At 33.2% G+C, this 21,253-nt stretch overlaps 1 protein-coding gene across 1 annotated transcript; it reads left to right on the plus strand.

Moving 5' to 3' along the window:
* Positions 1-3,941: 3,941 nt before the first annotated feature.
* LOC137626500 (serine/threonine-protein kinase PLK1-like) lies at positions 3,942-20,042 on the plus strand. Its single transcript, XM_068357534.1, has 5 exons — positions 3,942-4,154; positions 5,544-5,697; positions 13,589-13,835; positions 15,391-15,504; positions 17,402-20,042. Exons 1-5 carry the CDS (start codon positions 3,968-3,970, stop codon positions 17,570-17,572), a joined length of 873 nt encoding a protein of 290 aa, XP_068213635.1. The 5' UTR covers positions 3,942-3,967; the 3' UTR covers positions 17,573-20,042.
* The last annotated feature ends 1,211 nt before the right edge of the window (positions 20,043-21,253 follow it).

The raw sequence follows: 21,253 nt of genomic DNA on the forward strand, positions 1-21,253 counted from the left end.
TACTAGTCAGGGCCACAATACTAGAGGGGGCTTGCTGTAAGCGATCAGACTATAGTCCATTTCTTTTAGCGAGGCAGATTTGCACCGACTCGCAACGGTGCCCTTTTAGCTCGGAAAAGTTTCCTGATCGCTGATTGGTTAGAATTTTTTTGTCCAACCAATCAGCTATCAGGAAACTTTTCCGAGCTAAAAGGGCACCGTTGTGAGTCGGTGCAAATATGCCTCGCTAAAAGAAATTGACTATAGTCTCCCAAACATCACCAATCCGCAGTGGCCAGCGTGGCGATGAATACAGCTGAACCCCAAACATGAATAAGGACACATCGTCTGAGGCCTTTGTCCTGTAGTTGACTCGAAACAACTGCATTTAATGTTGTTACTGTATATATATATATATATATATATATATATATATATATATATATACATAAACATATACATATATATATATATATATATATATATATATATATATATATATCTATATATATATATATATATATATATGTGTGTGTGTGTGTGTGTATAAAATATATATATATATATATATATATATATATATATATATATATATATATATGTGTGTGTGTGTGTGTATAAAATATATATATATATATATTTATATATATACATATTGTGCTTCTCTGTCTTAAATACTTATGTAGCTATATCTTCTCTTTGTTTTACATACGCTTTTACTTATTTAACTTTCAGGTTTATGAACAATATTGATAACATTAACTATATTATGGATCATTGGAAATTTCCCCTCATAGTTTATCATAATATAGCTATAAAGTATAGAATAAACTTTCCTTAGAGACTAGGGTATAAAGTATTTTAGGGTCGTTTTTAAAGTCTTCACAAGCCTTCATCCTTAAAAAAATTTCTATTTTTTATAGTATTTGATATATTGAGTTAATTTTGAAAGTTTTTTTTAATATTACTAAATCTTCAATACCTTTTTATTCTCATTTTAGATTCCTACAAAACTTCATTTTAAAGTTAACTTTATTCAGATATTTTCTAAAGTTTATACCACAGAAAAATATAATTTTTTAAACTTACCATTAAAAAAAAAAAAAAAAATTCAAATGTCACATCAACCTTATAAACACAGACCTTTTTCTAAGCCTTTTTTATGGTTATTTTAAGAATTAAAGTCTGTAAAAAAAAAAATTTGATGGTCATTTTAAGCCTTTACAAACTGCTACCCTTAGAAAGTCTTTTTTTCCGCAATTAAAGTCTGTAAAAAAGGTTTCTTTTTGCTTTCTACTTAATATTATACAACAGAAAAATACCATTTTTTAAACTTACCATTTTAAAAAACTTCCAAATGTCACATCAACCTTATAAACACAGACCTTTTTCTAAGAATTTTTTTAGATGGTCATTTTAAGCCTTTACAAACTGCTACCCTTAGAAAGTCTTTTTTCCGCAATTAAAGTCTGTAAAAAAGGTTTCTTTTTGCTTTCTACTCAATATTATACAACAGAAAAATACCATTTTTTAATCTTACCATTTTAAAAAAACCTCCAAATGTCACATCAACCTTATAAACACAGACCTTTTTCTAAGCATTTTTTTAGATGGTCATTTTAAGCCTTTACAAACTGGCTACCCTTAGAAAGTCTTTTTTTCCGCAATTAAAGTCTGTAAAAAAGGTTTCTTTTTGCTTCCTACTTAATATTATACAACAGAAAATTACAAATTTTTAAACTTACCATTTTTAAAGTCTTCAAATGTCACATCAACCTTATAAACACAGACCTTTTTCTAAGCATTTTTTAGATGGTCATTTTAAGCCTTTACAAACTGCTACCCTTAGAAAGTCTTTTTTTCCGCAATTAAAGTCTTTGTAAACCCCCACACCAAAAGGAGGTTTCTTTTAGCCTTCCACTCCTCCCGTTCCGTCTGTTTACCGAGCTACGTCAATATTTGCTCAGACTCTACAGTAACTTGAAAAAGGAGTTTATTCATTTGATTATTCATTCATTTGCTTGAATATTTAATATTTTATTATTATTTAAGTATATTTTTTATTTAGTTTAACGTATGTGTTAATAGTTTAATCTCCTTTCTGGTTAAGCTACTCCTTCATTTGGTAAAATCAAAACAAATGTCCGAATATGTTGATTTGATTTTGCCATATATTTTCAAGACCCATATTATATTTTAAACATTACAATTAAAATTTTTATATATTAAATATAATATAAAAAACATTATCTCTTTATATATGAAGACTTTTTTATATACTAAATCACTTTACAGGTTTTTGCTAAGACGAAGCCAAAGCCAAGACAAATGAAACGAACATCGACAATGCATTCAAGATGATTGGGCTTAAAGATACTGACAATCTCTTCTCTCTCTCTCTCTCTCTCTCTCTCTCTCTCTCTCTCTCTCTCTCTCTCTCTCTCTCTCTCTCTCTCAATGAAAGTATGAATAATCAATATAAGCTTAAATAATTCCTTTAGAATACCAGGATAACTCACAAGAGCTCTTCAATGATAAATCTATACTCTTATGTTCTTCTATATTTAGCTTCCATTGCGCTACTGGGGTGGACGTAGTTGATAAATCTGGATGTGCGCTCTCTCTCTCTCTCTCTCTCTCTCTCTCTCTCTCTCTCTCTCTCTCTCTCTCTCTCTCTCTCTCTCTCATGTTTTTAGTTTAATGTAAGAGATTCTGGGGATATTATTATTATTATTATTATTATTAAAGTAATTATCATCATCATTATTATTATTATTATTATTATTATCATTATTATTATTAATATTAGTGTTGTTATTATTATTATTGTAGTTATTGTTGCTGCTATTTCAATTATTATTATTATTATTATTATTATTACTATTGTTATCATTTTTATTATTATTATTATTATTATTATTGTTGTTATTATTATTAATGTTGTTATTGTTATTACTATTTCAATTATTATTATTATTATTATTATTATTATTATTATTATTATTATTACTATTGTTATCGCTTTTATTATTATTATTATTATTATTATTATTATTATTACTATTGTTATAATTTTATTATTATTATTATTATTATTATTATTATTATTATTATTATTATTTGCATTAAGGATGAAACCTTTGTGCTGAAATCTTCCAGAGCATCATCCATTTATCCTGCACAGAAGGCTCATTGGCATTTGTTGAGCCCCTTAAACATCCTGCATCATTCACATTTATCTTGCAGTTCACCCTAGCTGTTAAGGCCCATTTTCTCTAACATTTATGCGACTCCAATCTACCTATCGACACTTCTGAATTATACACCCGTTCATCATGTTCAGTTCTCCATTCTCTTCACAGATCCAGACCATCCCGGATTAGTGCTAAACTTTCCATCACTTTCTTGTTGTTATTATTACTGTTGTACGTGACCATCAAAACTGACGGCTAAACGTTTAGATCGATATACACTCATGCAATAGCACTCACTCTCACCAGGGTATGACTACTCACTTGCTTACCTACCTGAGGGACGGAGAGAGCTGAACGTAATCGAAAAGAAATATATACAGTATATATATTTAGATATTTATATATATAGCCAGACACTTGTTTTGTATTATATAGGGGAGATTATTATTATTATAATTGTTCATCAGGTTCAGTTCTCCATTCTCTTAACAGTTCCAGACCATCCTGGAATAGTGCTAAACTGTCAATCTCTTTCTTATTGTTGTTATTATTATTATTACTAGTGTACGCGACCATAAAAAATATATATACACTCACCAGGGTATGACTACTTGCTCGCTCCCCTACCCGAGGGACAGAGAGAGCTGAACATAACCAAAAGGAAATATGTACAGTATATACATTTATATGTTTATATATATAGCCAGACACTTGTTCTGTATTATATAAGGGAGATTATTATTATTATTATTATTATTATTATTATTATTATTACAGATGGATCTCCTCTGAAAATGGGCGATATAAAAAGAGGAGACGGTTCAACCTTGACCAAAGGAGCCAACGGGCAGTCGGGTCAACAGCAGGCCGGTGCGGGCCGTAACCCGGACGTCCCCACGGACTGCTACCTCAAGGAACTCTACACACAGATAACTGCCGTGGTCACGTCTAACCCCGACGACAGAGAGGGCATCACTGATGGTGAGTTATTTGATTTCTTTTTTAATATATCGCCTACCGAATAGCAGGGATTTACTTTGTATATGCTTGGTTGAAAGTAACAGATAGTACTGAATGCCCCTCTAGTTTAAGTATAGTATTTATGTTCATACGAAAATTATCTTTTATAAAAATAGACTAAAGTCCTTCCATCAAGATCTGTATAAAAATACTTTAATTAAATCAAATTTTGAAACCTTTCGGAATGATTCAATTACTAACCGCATGTCCAATCAGCGGTGGAATTTTTATCTGTAAAATTTATTAAAGTTCCTGGAATTAATTTATACAAGATTATCTACATTTTATGCTGTTCAATTTCTCTACGAATGATCCACAAATTTGACTAATTAAATTTATAACATTAATTACATATGTTATTGTCAAAAGATTTTCCAACACTATTTTTCAATGTAATATTAATCTTGAATAATTCATTGACAATATATTTTAGTAGATCGGAAATATAATGAATTTATTACTATATGGCAATGCAGGATAGTCTTAATGTAGAATTTTAGAATGTTTCTATTTTACGTTTGTTTCCTCAACTGATCATACTTGACTTCTGACCTCTCTTGACCTTACTGGACCTCTTCTGTCCTCTCTTGACACTACTTGACCTCTCTTGGCCTTACTTGACCTCTCTTGACCCTACTTGATCTCTCCTGATCTTTTTTTACCCTACTTGACCTCTCTTGGCCTTACTTGACCTCTCCTAATCTCTCTTGACCATACTTGATCTCTCCTGATCTTTTTTTACCCTACTTGACCTCTCTTGACCCTACTTGACCTCTCTTGACCCTACTTGACCTCTCCTGACCTCTCTTGATCCTTCTTGACCTCTCTTGGCCTTACTTGACCTCTCCTAATCTCTCTTGACCCTACTTGATCTCTCCTGATCTTTCTTGACCCTACTTGTCTTATCTTTGCCCTACTTGTCTTATCTTTGCCCTACTTGACGTCTCCTGACTTTTTGTGGCTTCTCTTGACCTCTTTTGACCCTACTTGACCTATCTTGACCCTACTTGGCCTCTCTTGACCCTACTTGACCTCTTTTGACCCTACTTGACCTCTCTGACCCCAATTGTCCTCTCCTAACCTCTCTTAACTCTACTTGACTTCTCTGGACCTCTCTTGTCCCTTCTTTACCCTACTTGATCTCTCTTGGCCCTAATTGTCCTCTCCTGGCCTCTCTTGACCTCTCTGACCCTAATTGACCTGTCTTGATCCTACTTTATCTCTCTTGACCATACGTGGCCTCTCCTAACCTCTTTTGACCTCTCTTGGCCCTACTTTACCACTTGACCATACTTTACCTCTTCTAACCTCTATTGAATCTACTTGACCTCTCCTGACCTCTCTCGGCAGACGAGTGCACCGACCCAGCCGCCGTGCCTGCCATGTGGGTCAGCAAGTGGGTGGACTACAGCGACAAATACGGATTGGGTTACCAGCTGTGCGATGACTCCATAGGAGTCCTCTTCAACGACTTCACCAAACTTCTTCTTCTCTCGGATGGAGAGTAAGTGGGCCGAGCTTTGTTGTTGTTTTTTGTTGTTATTTGTTGTTATTAGTTGTAGATTCTAATAGTCAGGCCTTGTATAATTTTTGATTTTTGTAGATTTTAATAGTCAGGCCTTATATAATTTTTGTTGTAGATTTTAATAGTCAGGCCTTATATAATTTTTGTTGTAGATTTTAATAGTCAGGCCTTGTATAATTTTTGTTGTAGATTTTAATAGTCAGGCCTTATATAATTTTTGTTGTAGATTTTAATAGTCAGGCCTTGTATAATTTTTGTTGTAGATTTTAATAGTCAGGCCTTATATAATTTTTGTTGTAGATTTTAATAGTCAGGCCTTATATAATTTTTGTTGTAGATTTTAATAGTCAGGCCTTGTATAATTTTTGTTGTAGATTTTAATAGTCAGGCCTTGTATAATTTTTGTTGTAGATTCTAATAGTCAGGCCTTGTATAATTTTTGTTGTAGATTTTAATAGTCAGGCCTTGTATAATTTTTGTTGTAGATTCTAATAGTCAGGCCTTGTATAATTTTTGTTGTAGATTTTAATAGTCAGGCCTTGTATAATTTTTGTTGTAGATTCTAATAGTCAGGCCTTGTATAATTTTTGTTGTAGATTCTAATAGTCAGGCCTTATATAATTTTTGTTGTAGATTCTAATAGTCAGGCCTTATATAATTTTTGTTGTAGATTCTAATAGTCAGGCCTTATATAATTTTTGTTGTAGATTCTAATAGTCAGGCCTTATATAATTTTTGTTGTAGATTCTAATAGTCAGGCCTTGTATAATTTTTGTTGTAGATTTTAATAGTCAGGCCTTGTATAATTTTTGTTGTAGATTCTAATAGTCAGGCCTTGTATAATTTTTGTTGTAGATTTTAATAGTCAGGCCTTGTATAATTTTTGTTGTAGATTCTAATAGTCAGGCCTTGTATAATTTTTGTTGTAGATTTTAATAGTCAGGCCTTGTATAATTTTTGTTGTAGATTCTAATAGTCAGGCCTTGTATAATTTTTGTTGTAGATTTTAATAGTCAGGCCTTGTATAATTTTTGTTGTAGATTCTAATAGTCAGGCCTTGTATAATTTTTGTTGTAGATTTTAATAGTCAGGCCTTGTATAATTTTTGTTGTAGATTCTAATAGTCAGGCCTTGTATAATTTTTGTTGTAGATTTTAATAGTCAGGCCTTGTATAATTTTTGTTGTAGATTCTAATAGTCAGGCCTTGTATAATTTTTGTTGTAGATTTTAATAGTCAGGCCTTGTATAATTTTTGTTGTAGATTCTAATAGTCAGGCCTTGTATAATTTTTGTTGTAGATTTTAATAGTCAGGCCTTGTATAATTTTTGTTGTAGATTCTAATAGTCAGGCCTTGTATAATTTTTGTTGTAGATTTTAATAGTCAGGCCTTGTATAATTTTTGTTGTAGATTTTAATAGTCAGGCCTTGTATAATTTTTGTTGTAGATTTTAATAGTCAGGCCTTGTATAATTTTTGTTGTAGATTTTAATAGTCAGGCCTTGTATAATTTTTGTTGTAGATTTTAATAGTCAGGCCTTGTATAATTTTTGTTGTAGATTTTAATAGTCAGGCCTTGTATAATTTTTGTTGTAGATTTTAATAGTCAGGCCTTGTATAATTTTTGTTGTAGATTCTAATAGTCAGGCCTTGTATAATTTTTGTTGTAGATTCTAATAGTCAGGCCTTGTATAATTTTTGTTGTAGATTCTAATAGTCAGGCCTTGTATAATTTTTGTTGTAGATTCTAATAGTCAGGCCTTGTATAATTTTTGTTGTAGATTCTAATAGTCAGGCCTTGTATAATTTTTGTTGTAGATTCTAATAGTCAGGCCTTGTATAATTTTTGTTGTAGATTCTAATAGTCAGGCCTTGTATAATTTTTGTTGTAGATTCTAATAGTCAGGCCTTGTATAATTTTTGTTGTAGATTCTAATAGTCAGGCCTTGTATAATTTTTGTTGTAGATTCTAATAGTCAGGCCTTGTATAATTTTTGTTGTAGATTTTAATAGTCAGGCCTTGTATAATTTTTGTTGTAGATTCTAATAGTCAGGCCTTGTATAATTTTTGTTGTAGATTTTAATAGTCAGGCCTTGTATAATTTTTGTTGTAGATTCTAATAGTCAGGCCTTGTATAATTTTTGTTGTAGATTCTAATAGTCAGGCCTTGTATAATTTTTGTTGTAGATTCTAATAGTCAGGCCTTGTATAATTTTTGTTGTAGATTCTAATAGTCAGGCCTTGTATAATTTTTGTTGTAGATTCTAATAGTCAGGCCTTGTATAATTTTTGTTGTAGATTCTAATAGTCAGGCCTTGTATAATTTTTGTTGTAGATTCTAATAGTCAGGCCTTGTATAATTTTTGTTGTAGATTCTAATAGTCAGGCCTTGTATAATTTTTGTTGTAGATTCTAATAGTCAGGCCTTGTATAATTTTTGTTGTAGATTCTAATAGTCAGGCCTTGTATAATTTTTGTTGTAGATTCTAATAGTCAGGCCTTGTATAATTTTTGTTGTAGATTCTAATAGTCAGGCCTTGTATAATTTTTGTTGTAGATTCTAATAGTCAGGCCTTGTATAATTTTTGTTGTAGATTCTAATAGTCAGGCCTTGTATAATTTTTGTTGTAGATTCTAATAGTCAGGCCTTGTATAATTTTTGTTGTAGATTCTAATAGTCAGGCCTTGTATAATTTTTGTTGTAGATTCTAATAGTCAGGCCTTGTATAATTTTTGTTGTAGATTCTAATAGTCAGGCCTTGTATAATTTTTGTTGTAGATTCTAATAGTCAGGCCTTGTATAATTTTTGTTGTAGATTCTAATAGTCAGGCCTTGTATAATTTTTGTTGTAGATTCTAATAGTCAGGCCTTGTATAATTTTTGTTGTAGATTCTAATAGTCAGGCCTTGTATAATTTTTGTTGTAGATTCTAATAGTCAGGCCTTGTATAATTTTTGTTGTAGATTCTAATAGTCAGGCCTTGTATAATTTTTGTTGTAGATTCTAATAGTCAGGCCTTGTATAATTTTTGTTGTAGATTCTAATAGTCAGGCCTTGTATAATTTTTGTTGTAGATTCTAATAGTCAGGCCTTGTATAATTTTTGTTGTAGATTCTAATAGTCAGGCCTTGTATAATTTTTGTTGTAGATTCTAATAGTCAGGCCTTGTATAATTTTTGTTGTAGATTCTAATAGTCAGGCCTTGTATAATTTTTGTTGTAGATTCTAATAGTCAGGCCTTGTATAATTTTTGTTGTAGATTCTAATAGTCAGGCCTTGTATAATTTTTGTTGTAGATTCTAATAGTCAGGCCTTGTATAATTTTTGTTGTAGATTCTAATAGTCAGGCCTTGTATAATTTTTGTTGTAGATTCTAATAGTCAGGCCTTGTATAATTTTTGTTGTAGATTCTAATAGTCAGGCCTTGTATAATTTTTGTTGTAGATTCTAATAGTCAGGCCTTGTATAATTTTTGTTGTAGATTCTAATAGTCAGGCCTTGTATAATTTTTGTTGTAGATTCTAATAGTCAGGCCTTGTATAATTTTTGTTGTAGATTCTAATAGTCAGGCCTTGTATAATTTTTGTTGTAGATTCTAATAGTCAGGCCTTGTATAATTTTTGTTGTAGATTCTAATAGTCAGGCCTTGTATAATTTTTGTTGTAGATTCTAATAGTCAGGCCTTGTATAATTTTTGTTGTAGATTCTAATAGTCAGGCCTTGTATAATTTTTGTTGTAGATTCTAATAGTCAGGCCTTGTATAATTTTTGTTGTAGATTCTAATAGTCAGGCCTTGTATAATTTTTGTTGTAGATTCTAATAGTCAGGCCTTGTATAATTTTTGTTGTAGATTCTAATAGTCAGGCCTTGTATAATTTTTGTTGTAGATTCTAATAGTCAGGCCTTGTATAATTTTTGTTGTAGATTCTAATAGTCAGGCCTTGTATAATTTTTGTTGTAGATTCTAATAGTCAGGCCTTGTATAATTTTTGTTGTAGATTCTAATAGTCAGGCCTTGTATAATTTTTGTTGTAGATTCTAATAGTCAGGCCTTGTATAATTTTTGTTGTAGATTCTAATAGTCAGGCCTTGTATAATTTTTGTTGTAGATTCTAATAGTCAGGCCTTGTATAATTTTTGTTGTAGATTCTAATAGTCAGGCCTTGTATAATTTTTGTTGTAGATTCTAATAGTCAGGCCTTGTATAATTTTTGTTGTAGATTCTAATAGTCAGGCCTTGTATAATTTTTGTTGTAGATTCTAATAGTCAGGCCTTGTATAATTTTTGTTGTAGATTCTAATAGTCAGGCCTTGTATAATTTTTGTTGTAGATTCTAATAGTCAGGCCTTGTATAATTTTTGTTGTAGATTCTAATAGTCAGGCCTTGTATAATTTTTGTTGTAGATTCTAATAGTCAGGCCTTGTATAATTTTTGTTGTAGATTCTAATAGTCAGGCCTTGTATAATTTTTGTTGTAGATTCTAATAGTCAGGCCTTGTATAATTTTTGTTGTAGATTCTAATAGTCAGGCCTTGTATAATTTTTGTTGTAGATTCTAATAGTCAGGCCTTGTATAATTTTTGTTGTAGATTCTAATAGTCAGGCCTTGTATAATTTTTGTTGTAGATTCTAATAGTCAGGCCTTGTATAATTTTTGTTGTAGATTCTAATAGTCAGGCCTTGTATAATTTTTGTTGTAGATTCTAATAGTCAGGCCTTGTATAATTTTTGTTGTAGATTCTAATAGTCAGGCCTTGTATAATTTTTGTTGTAGATTCTAATAGTCAGGCCTTGTATAATTTTTGTTGTAGATTCTAATAGTCAGGCCTTGTATAATTTTTGTTGTAGATTCTAATAGTCAGGCCTTGTATAATTTTTGTTGTAGATTCTAATAGTCAGGGTTTGTATAATTTTTGTTGTAGATTTTAATAGTCAGGCCTTGTATAATTTTTGTTGTAGATTTTAATAGTCAGGCCTTATATAATTTTTGTTGTAGATTTTAATAGTCAGGCCTTGTATAATTTTTGTTGTAGATTTTAATAGTCAGGCCTTTTAAATGAGGCTCAATACTACACATTATTTCTTGAATTTTTATTCCAGCTGTGACCAGATTTTGGAATGATCTTCTTAATCAGATAGTTGAATCAATGGAACTTCAAAAGTTCAAACCTACAGTGAATGTTTTTATGTTGAACAGGCTGACATAATTATCTTTTTATAGTTTATATATGAAATATCTGTTTTAATACTATTACTGTTCTTAAAATACTTTATTTTAATTGTTCATTACTTCTCATATAGTTTATTTACTTATTTCCTTTCCTCAGTGGGCTATTTTTCCTTGTTGGAGCCCTTGGGCTTATAGCATCTTGCTTTTCTAACTAGAGTTGTAGCTTGGCTAATAATAATAATAATAATAATAATAATAATAATAATAATAATAATAATTGTTACTGTTATTAATATTATTATTTTTGCTTTCATTATTATTATTATTATTATTATTATTATTATTATTATCATTATTATTATTATGAGACTACAGTAAATCTGAATAATAATAATAATAATAATAATAATAATAATAATAATAATAATAATAATTGTTACTGTTATTAATATTATTATTTTTGCTTTCATTATTATTATTATTATTATTATTATTATTATTATTATTATTATTATTATTATTATTCATATGAGATTACAGTAAATGAATAATAATAATAATAATAATAATGATAATAATAACAAAGAAAGGCTTCAAATGCAGTAATCAGATCTCATTATCTTTAGACTTAATTACCTCATTATAATTATAGAACGATCTTTTTATATTGAACTCTCTCTCTCTCTCTCTCTCTCTCTCTCTCTCTCTCTCTCTCTCAGGAATGTAATGTATCTCCTGTTAATTAACTTTTTTCTCTTAATTATGATTCAATTAATTGTTTATACAGGAAAGAATTCTTGCAGTATATATTACGAACGTAAAGGTAAGCTTTTAAAGGAACTGTATTCAAAGGAGAGGGTTTCTAACGCGGATGTATATTATCGTATGTCAGTTCAAAGCTATCGTGCGTACGGTCATCAAGTTGTCTTATGTCCATTGTGTTATCATACATTTAAGAATTGTTTTTTATTTCGTAATATCTCGGTCAGTTTTGGATATCGTATGTTGATTGAATTCGTCTTAAAGGTTTGTCAGAAGAATTTCGTACCTTTTCCTTAAGTAATTATCGTATTTTGTCGTATTTTTTCTTTAAATCTCGTACCTTGTCTCGTATTTTTTCTTTAAATATCGTACCTTGTCTTGCTATCTACTGCTAAGCGTGAAGCTGCTATCGTAACTCGGATGAATATTTGGGCAGAGGTTCTATTTAACGGAAAATTACGATAGAATTGATGTACTGTAACGATATGACGATAGTTATAAAGATATCTTAGTAAGCATTGTAGAAAATCATCTCAAGATCAAAGTAAGATAATTTTATAAAGTTTTTGGGATGCTGTTAACGTGAAATTAAACCCCATTTAAAAGGTTAAGATAAAATTATATACAATGAAAAAAACTAAGAAAGCTATCAAGGTAAAATTCAAGCAAGGAAAATATTAAGATAGTTAATGAGGTATATGATCTATCATTAACATTATTAGATAAGCAAATTATCAAGATGAAGATAGCAAATTATGAATTAAAAGGTCATTGAAGAAAACTGCCAAGTTAAATTAAAGAAACTATTAAGAAAGAATGAAGAAAATTTTAAGATAGTTAGAAAACTGATTGGGTAAAGTTAGGGATTAATTTAGTGAAGGAAAGTATTAAAGTTTGAAAACTATTAAGATTAGAGTTAGCAAAGTAAAGTATGAAGATGAACTAATCAAACTATAAAGATTAGTAAAAAAAATTATCAAGATATATTTACGAAGAAAATTATTATCAAAATGAATTAATCAAATGATCAAAAAATAAAGAAAAAGTTAAGAAACTATTAAGATAAATCAATTAAATAAAAAGATAGGCTTAAAAACTTTTAAGATTTCTTTTAAGAAGCAAAATATAAAGATAAATTGATCAATCTATTAAGATACAGTTAATGAACTATCAAGGTTACGTTTACGAAGTAAAGTATTAATATTAATTAATTAATTTATAAAGATACTGTTAAGATACTGTGAAAATTGCATCTAGGAAGGAAAGTATCAAGATAGATTAAACTATAGCCATGAAACTGTCAAGATTATGTTTACGAAGTAAAGTATGAGGATAAATCAATGAAACTGTAAAGATACGGTTAGAAAACTATCAATATTACATCCAAGAAAGAGAGTATCAAGCTAAATATATCAAACTATCAAGATAAAGTCATTGATGTACTTAACCAGCTCTATTTTTTAACCAGGACTATTAAATATATCGAGGGTGGCACTAACCAGCTCTTTATATCTTACCAGGACCATTAAATACATTGAGGATAGCCCTAACCAGCTCTTTATATCTTACCAGGACCATTAAATACATCGAGTATGGCCCTAACCAGCTCTTTATTTTTTACCAGGACCATTAAATACATCGAGTATGGCCCTAACCAGCTCTTTATATCTTACCGGGATCATTAAATACATCGAGGGTGGCCCTAACCAGCTCTTTATATCTTACCAGGACCATTAAATACATTGAGGATGGCCCTAACCAGCTCTTTATATCTTACCAGGACCATTAAATACATTGAGGATAGCCCTAACCAGCTCTTTATATCTTACCAGGACCATTAAATACATTGGGGATAGCCCTAACCAGCTCTTTATTTTTACCAGGACTATTAAATACATCAAGGATAGCCCTAACCAGCTCTATTTTTTTTACTAGGACCATCAAGTACATCGAGCGGACCAGCATGGAACACCAGCACCACTTGAAGAACTATCCGCCAGCCCTGAACAAGAAGGTCACCCTCCTGCGCTACTTCAGGAACTACATGAACGAGCACCTCCTGAAGGCGGCTGCGGCCATGTGCCCCAGGGAAGGCGACGACAAGTTCCAGGTACCTTCTCTGAGAACCTACTTCCGGACGCGATCCGCCATCATCCTCCACCTGACGAATGGTATCCTTCAGGTGAGTGGTGTTGGTAAGACTGGTCCGCCTGAAAACTTGACTTCGTCGGGAGTTCAGGCGAGTGGTAGGTGTTCGTAAAAGTGGTCCACCTGAAGAATTGACTTCGTTGGGAGTTCAGGCGAGTGGTAGGTGTTCGTAAAAGTGGTCCACCTAAAAACTTGACTTCATCAGGAGGTCAGGCGATAGGTGTTCACAGAAGGGGTCCACCTGAAAATTTTACTTCGTCAGAAGTTCAGACGAGTGGTAGGTGTTCATAGAAGTCGTCCAACTGAAATTTGATTTCCTTAGGAGTTTAGGTGAGTGGTATGTAGTTGCTAAGGGCCTGTTTCACCTTCAGTTTAATAATAAGTGTTGCCAAGGGTGTGACCTAACCTAAAAAGGAAGTCCTTCAGGATATAAGTTGAGTAACAAGTGGTTTCTAAGAGTTTGATCCACCAAAACAATTTACTTCTTCAGGAGTTCAGGTGAGTTACAAGTAGTTGCTAAGGGCCTGGTCCACTTAAAGAGTTAATTTCTTCAGAACATAAGTGGAGCAACAGGTAGTTTCTAAGGGTCTTGTTCACCGAAAGAACTGACTTCATCAGGAGTTCAGTTAAATAATAGCTTTTGCTAAGGGCCTGTTCCATGTGAAAAAAATCGACTTCGTCAGGGTTTCAGGTGAGTAACAGGTAGTTGCCAAGGACGTGAACCACCTAAAGAATTTACTTCTTCAGGAGTTCAATTCAGTAATAGGCATTGCCAAGGCCCTTGTTCAATTGAAAAATTAACTTTGTCAGATCAGTTTGAGTGATAGGTAGTTGCACAAAGTTTGGTCCATCAAAACAGTTAACTTCTCCAGGAGTTCAGTTGAGTGATAAACGTTGCTAAGCGCCTGGTCCAAAGGACAAATGGAATCCTTCAGGAGTGTATTAACTGTAGGGCTTTCTAAATTTCTGGTCCGGCTGACGATTTTCCTGTGTGGTCAACCCGGCGATGGATAGGCCGACTGTCAGGTATTGCTAAGGATCTGATCTTGTCTCAAAGTGAGATACTTTCTATTTGAATAAATTTGTTTAGGTTTTAAGCCTTTATGACATCTAGAAATGTTTGTATATGAATAATAATGAATATGTTTTTTGTGAATTGGACGTAGCGTGCGAAAATTACTTTTTTTTTCTCTTTTAGAATTTCTCCGTATGAATGTGCCGAAGTTCTGGTAATTTGATATTTTGGATGTTTTAAAGATTATTCTTATGATCCTGATTTGTATGTTTTGGTGATGGATTCTATATATATATATATATATATATATATATACATAAAAGCATGTCTATTGAAGATATTGAAGAACATGATTATCAATATAAACCTTTCAATAAAATCCCATTTGATTCCATATTATTATTTTTAACATTTATTATTCTCATCTTTATTATAAACATTACCATTATCATTCAATACGGACCACGCATACACAAGACGCAGATATATAATGATCCTCCCTATTAACATTATAATAAAAACTAATCCATCACCCATATTACACCTCGAATAACAATCCGCTGTCCCCTTCCAGATCAACTTCTTCGAAGACCACACCAAGATCATCCTGTGTCCTATCAAAGGAGCCGTCACCTACATAGACGAGAAGAGAAATTTCAGGACCTATAAGATGACTAGCCTCGTTAAAGTAAGTCACTCGGTCTTCTGATTTTCTAAGTATTCGCTTTTGAGTATGTTCGAGCGATTAGTATTATTTTCTTATTCGTCGCTGTCTACGGAGACTGGTGGTTTATAGTGTGGAGTTACTTAGGAATCCATCACTTTCCTTCACTCTATGTGCTGTTTCAAGTACCATGCCCTTCTGCAGAAGTTCTAGGGCTATATCGGCTCCTATCTTCGCAAGATTGGAGCTAATATAGCCCCAGGACTTGTGCAGAAGAGTGTGCCACTTGAAACTGAACCTATTATTATTATTATTATTATTATTATTATTATTATTATTATTATTAGCTAATATACAACTCAAGTTTGGAAATCAGGATGTTATAAACCCTATAAGGACTCCAACAGGGAAAATAGCCCAGTGAGGAAAGGAAATAAGGAAACAGACAGAATAATCGACCTAGGTTTGCCCTCAAGCAAGAGAATTCTAACACAAGAATAGAGAACAAAGGTTTGATTTTGGCGTGTCCTTCTCCTAGAAGAGCTGCTTACCATAGATAAAGAGTCTCTTCTACCCTTACCAAGTGGAAATTAGCCACTGAACGATTACAGTGCAGTAGTTAACCCATTAAGTGAAGAATGGATGCAATACACTTACATTAACATGGTCACAAAACACAGAAGGATGAAGAAAATTCCCAAATCTGTCATTGGCTATGAAGCTGACAGATTAGTAAGTAGCATGTAGGTGGTGAGCATCTGAATGCTTCGTCACAGGTACAGATTCTCCGGTATCTTATCGCGACTTCACAGTGAACTATAATAAGAGGGTCTTCTGGGAGGGGGACGCTCCAGAATCGGACCGTTGGCCTCTGGTTTCTGGGGTGCCATGGCCTCTGTACCTTGGTCTTCCACTGACTTGGGTTGGGGATCTCTTGCTGTCACAGGAACAGATTCTCCGATATCTTATCGCGACTTCACAATGAAATATAATAAGCAGCCCTTCTGGGAGGGGGTCGCTCCAGAATCGGTCCATTGTTCTCTGGTCTTGGGTGGTGCCATGGCCTCTGTACCATTGTCTTCCACTGTCTTGGGTTGGGGTTCTCTTGCTTGGGGGTGCACTCGGGCGCGCTGTTCCATCTTATTTCTCTTCCTCTTGTTTTGTTAAAGTTTTTATAGTTTATATAAGAGATGTTTATTTTAATGTTAATGTTCTTAAAATATTTTACTTTCCCTTGTTTCCTTTCCTCACTGGGCTACTTCCCCTGTTGAGCCCCTGGGCTTATAGCATTCTGTTTTTCCAACTAGGGTTGTCGCTTAGCAATTAATAATAATAATAATAATAATATGCATCGTATAGCGATAACAGTATTAAAGATACGTCTCATGTATTTATGCTTTTGTGACACCTCAACAAAAAAGGAATTCGGTTTTGTATCGTTATAGAAAAAGTATTGGTAAAAGTGCTATTTTTTCTGCAGTAAACCTCATATAATGCTACCCAAGAACTAGGATTTCAAGGACTGCAATGTTAGATTGTTCCATATACTTTCAAATACTTTGAATTATATATGACATGTGCATCTATTCAAGCCATGATTCGAGCCTGTGCCTCTAAATCAATACAGAATTGTACGTTTGACTTATCAATGATTATCAAGAGAGTTCTTACTTTCAACCCAAATGGATAAGTCTACAGTCAGAGCTATAGCTTTGAATTGTGGCCCAGTTAGATATACTTATTAATCACATCCATTTGTGAATGTTAATGTAATAGCAGAGTAAATACAATATTTAGAACTAGTTGGAGCATAATATTTGAATGTTCGTAAATCATGTATATTTGACTACTATTAATCTATAGATGTATTTATTTCCATAGATTTATTTGCCTGTCAGTACATACATTTTCTTATTCACAGAACGGCTGCAGACAAGACCTTGCGAATCGCCTTCGTTACGCAAGGAACATGATCCAGAAACTGTTGGTGACCAAGGCTTTCACTCTGAGAGCCGCCGTGGGCGCGAACGCCTCTACTGCATCCACCGCTATTGCTGGACCGCAGCACTCTACCCAGACTACAACAGCTTAGAAACTCTAGACCAGGGGTTGCCAACCTAATAAGCAAGTGCGGCAAGTTACCAAATTAACTCGAATGATCTGAAGGCAAATATAGACTATCAGTATTTTGAAATGATACTGTTGTGCATCTTTTTTAAGTTACCCATCTTACGCAGTCAAGAAGGAACATCATGCATCATCTTACGCTGTGTTGGATCACTGGAGTGGAACTTAAGTCACTTTGCTTGGTAAGCTTTGCAAACCCTGGGTGCTTACTGAAACCACTGTGCTTAGGAAGCCTTGCGAACCCTCTTGCAAACCCTGGGTGCTTACGGACCCTAGGTTGAGAACCCGCGTGCTGGACTTAGTTTTGGGGATAATCCTACTTACTGACTACTTCATACAGAGGCAGCTTTGTCTGAAAGATTTAAACCTTGTAACCTCTATGACTGATGAATTGTTACTACAATATTTAGATTTGTCAAGAGAGAATACGAAAGCTTTTGCAAATATGAGAAACACGATATATAATCTTTTATTCGTCTGATATGTTAAGAAATATAAGTTACAGAATTGCTTTTAAGTATGTTTTGAGAATATATGATTGTGTGTATGAATGAAAATATATAATACGTATACATAAATACATACCCATTGGTGTGTGTGGCTTATATGATACCAATACTTCCAGCGAACATTAACCGACCTATGGAAGTGTTATCGACAGCTTTGCGAACATGTTCCATAACTCCTGCAAATGCAAGTAACTGCTGATTAAGACATTGCTTGGTACTGCATTTATAAGATGTCATCTGTATGGAACCTGCGTTGGTTAAACTTCTGTGTTGCTATGCATGCAAAGGCAGCTACCTAGTTTTATAAGAGTTGGGACAACCCAGAGAAGTGTCATCTACTCTTTCCATTTCCTAAACTAATCCAAGACTTTGAACTCACAAATCAAGGCAGCAAATAGCTCCCTTTCTTCTACTCCTGATTCATTGCTGCGAAGGTTTTGGAACGAGACGTTTTTGGAGTAAACACTGATTTGAACCTTGTGATACCTACTGTGGACATATTGAGTTTCGGTGTGTTATAAACTGTAGGCTATTGTATATTGGTGCAACATCTATTGCGCGATACCTACTGTAAGAGGATAAACCAGAAGTGACATCCACTGAGGGTGATAGCGCCTTTGATCGCGTCTGATTGCACCTCGGTGTGGTATCCATTGTGGGTATGATCATAATTATAGTAAGATATCCATAACTTTCAAATGGACACTTGTAGAATGATCTGGACTCAACTAGTGTTCTTGTTACCCTGAAATTTAAGTTATCAAATAAATTCTCTAAGTTTTGTAATCATTAATTTGAAATTTAATCACAAACGTTTCAAGAGTTCTGCTTAAGTTGAACTTCTCAAATTGGTCACAAAAGTTAGATATGTCTTGTTGAAATCATATCTTCTCTATTATTAATTCAACTTACTTTTAACCTGATCAACGAGGTTAGTGGTATTTTACTGAACTTTTGACCCCTCTTTGACTCACATTTTTTATGCCTATACTTGACCTGAAAATTCAATGTCATTCAGCAGGTGACCTAACTTACTACACTACTTCATAACAGATATCATGTGTTCCTAATCTTTGGTATGGAGGTTGTGAATGTGTTGTTAAAATCGTCATCTTTCTAACACAACTTTAGTCGATATCATTGGGTCAGTTGGAAAATTGAAGTCGTGTACGGTTGGTGAGTCAGTTCCGCACGAGGGACTTTAGTTTCCCTAGCTTAATGCTCCTTGGTGGTGAGTTTCGTTTAGAGACGGTAGAATACAGAAGATGCGTGGGTGCGTGTCGTAATTTGTGTGAGCTATATCTCGGCCGCTTTCATTTCAGAGGTTGCTGAAGAGCGAGATTAAAATGGAAACGTACAACCACGATGGGGAGTACGTACAATATTAGAAAGACAAGATACATTGAAAATATTCTCAATCACAGAAATAGGAAAGAAGATGATACTCTGCACATGATTTATTAGTACATTTTAGATGCTTCATTTGCCACGAAACAGAAATTATTCAGATGTGAAAAATGGCAAAACATTCAGATTTCATGAATAAAGGGACTGCTATCACAGCGTAGCCAGCATACGCATAAATTTCCGCCTCGGCAGGAGAACAGACAATTTTTTTTTTCTGATTTTGTTGGCCTTATCAATATAAATAGCTAAGTATATACATATATATTTTAGGTAGAGGAGTAAAGCAAAGTTAGGATAAAAGTGTAATCTTCAGTGTCTGTTGGTGTTGGAGATAACGTAACATATGCACAGAATTGTTCTAAAGAGTAGACATACAAAAAAAAAACTATATACTTAAGTGTGTATCTAGTTTGATGAACTCGCCTATTGTGAGGCTATGTTAGAATAGAATTTAAATGTATACGGAGATATGTGGAAGAGCGGGTAGAAAAACGTGCAGATTTTAATTTTCTTGGAACATCGTTTTAAACAAAAACTTGTGCGAGAAACGGCTTATATTTCATATCTTTATATTTTCTGTGCAAAAATTCTGAATAAACTGAGTATTTATCTTAAGAATCTGAATAAACTGAGTATTTATCTTAAGAATTTATTTGAAATATCAGAAAATCGCATTCACGCCACCCAGCCCTACTTTGCATCACGGAACTTATTCGCTTTCATACCACCAAGCATTGCTTTCTATCTTATCACGTAACTTATTTCTTGAAGACATCGCGCAATTCCATTTGATTGAAACCACACCCTTTTGCACATGTTGGACCCAACGTTATGAGGCGGCATTCGCAAAGTCTGGAGATGATTGGTCGTTTATAAGAATCTAATTAAGATTACAGGTCTTCCCTCGTCTTAAGCTTTATACGATGGCGTTCTTTCCATCGTCGTTGCTCCTTGGGACAGAATAGTATGACAAGAGTCCATCTAGCATTATTGTTCTTGTGTATAGAAAGGAAGTTATATATAATACCCATTTAATGGTGGCCTATAACAGCGTTTATAATTGTCGTGTTGTTCTGGACGAGGGAGATGATATTCTTTTGTAACCCACCCGTAGAATCCGGTACTCTATGACGTCACCTACCCAGGTTTAACCTGTAGCTCCCTTGTGTGTTTCGCTCTGTTACAGAATCTGGCTCGCCATCCTTGGCATGTTCTATTTGTGAAAGTGTAAAATTCTAAGCTACCTATTGCACTGCAACATATTTCACAATTCCTAAGCATATTAAACTTTTAAAGCTGTTTTTTTTTCTATGATGATAGTAGAGTTTCAAAGACACCATGTACATCCTATTGTCTCTAGACCAAGTTAGATTGAATTCTGATGCCCAAGTTGAAACAAATAGAACGTGCCTTGTTATACCGCGTGTAAAGCGAGCAGAAAATGTAAAATAAACAAATATATTTGTGTCAATGACATACATATGCCATGTCCCTGTAGCATGACGCATTCAGCATGGAATGTAAGAGTCACAATGTTACTTTTTAAGGAATTCAATATGTGTAATTCAAAGTTACCAGGGAAATATTGTTGTGGTTCAGCAGTCATGATTATGTGAGGTTGATTCTGGTATGACTTCGGAAATTTGAAATCGAGTTAGACATAAAAAGTACAGTGTACTTCTCCGATTAATACATATTCCAAGTCAAATATAAAAGCTTTGTTAAATGAT

Source organism: Palaemon carinicauda, chromosome 34 (assembly GCF_036898095.1).
Source record: "Palaemon carinicauda isolate YSFRI2023 chromosome 34, ASM3689809v2, whole genome shotgun sequence".
Taxonomy (NCBI): Eukaryota; Metazoa; Arthropoda; class Malacostraca; order Decapoda; family Palaemonidae; genus Palaemon; species Palaemon carinicauda.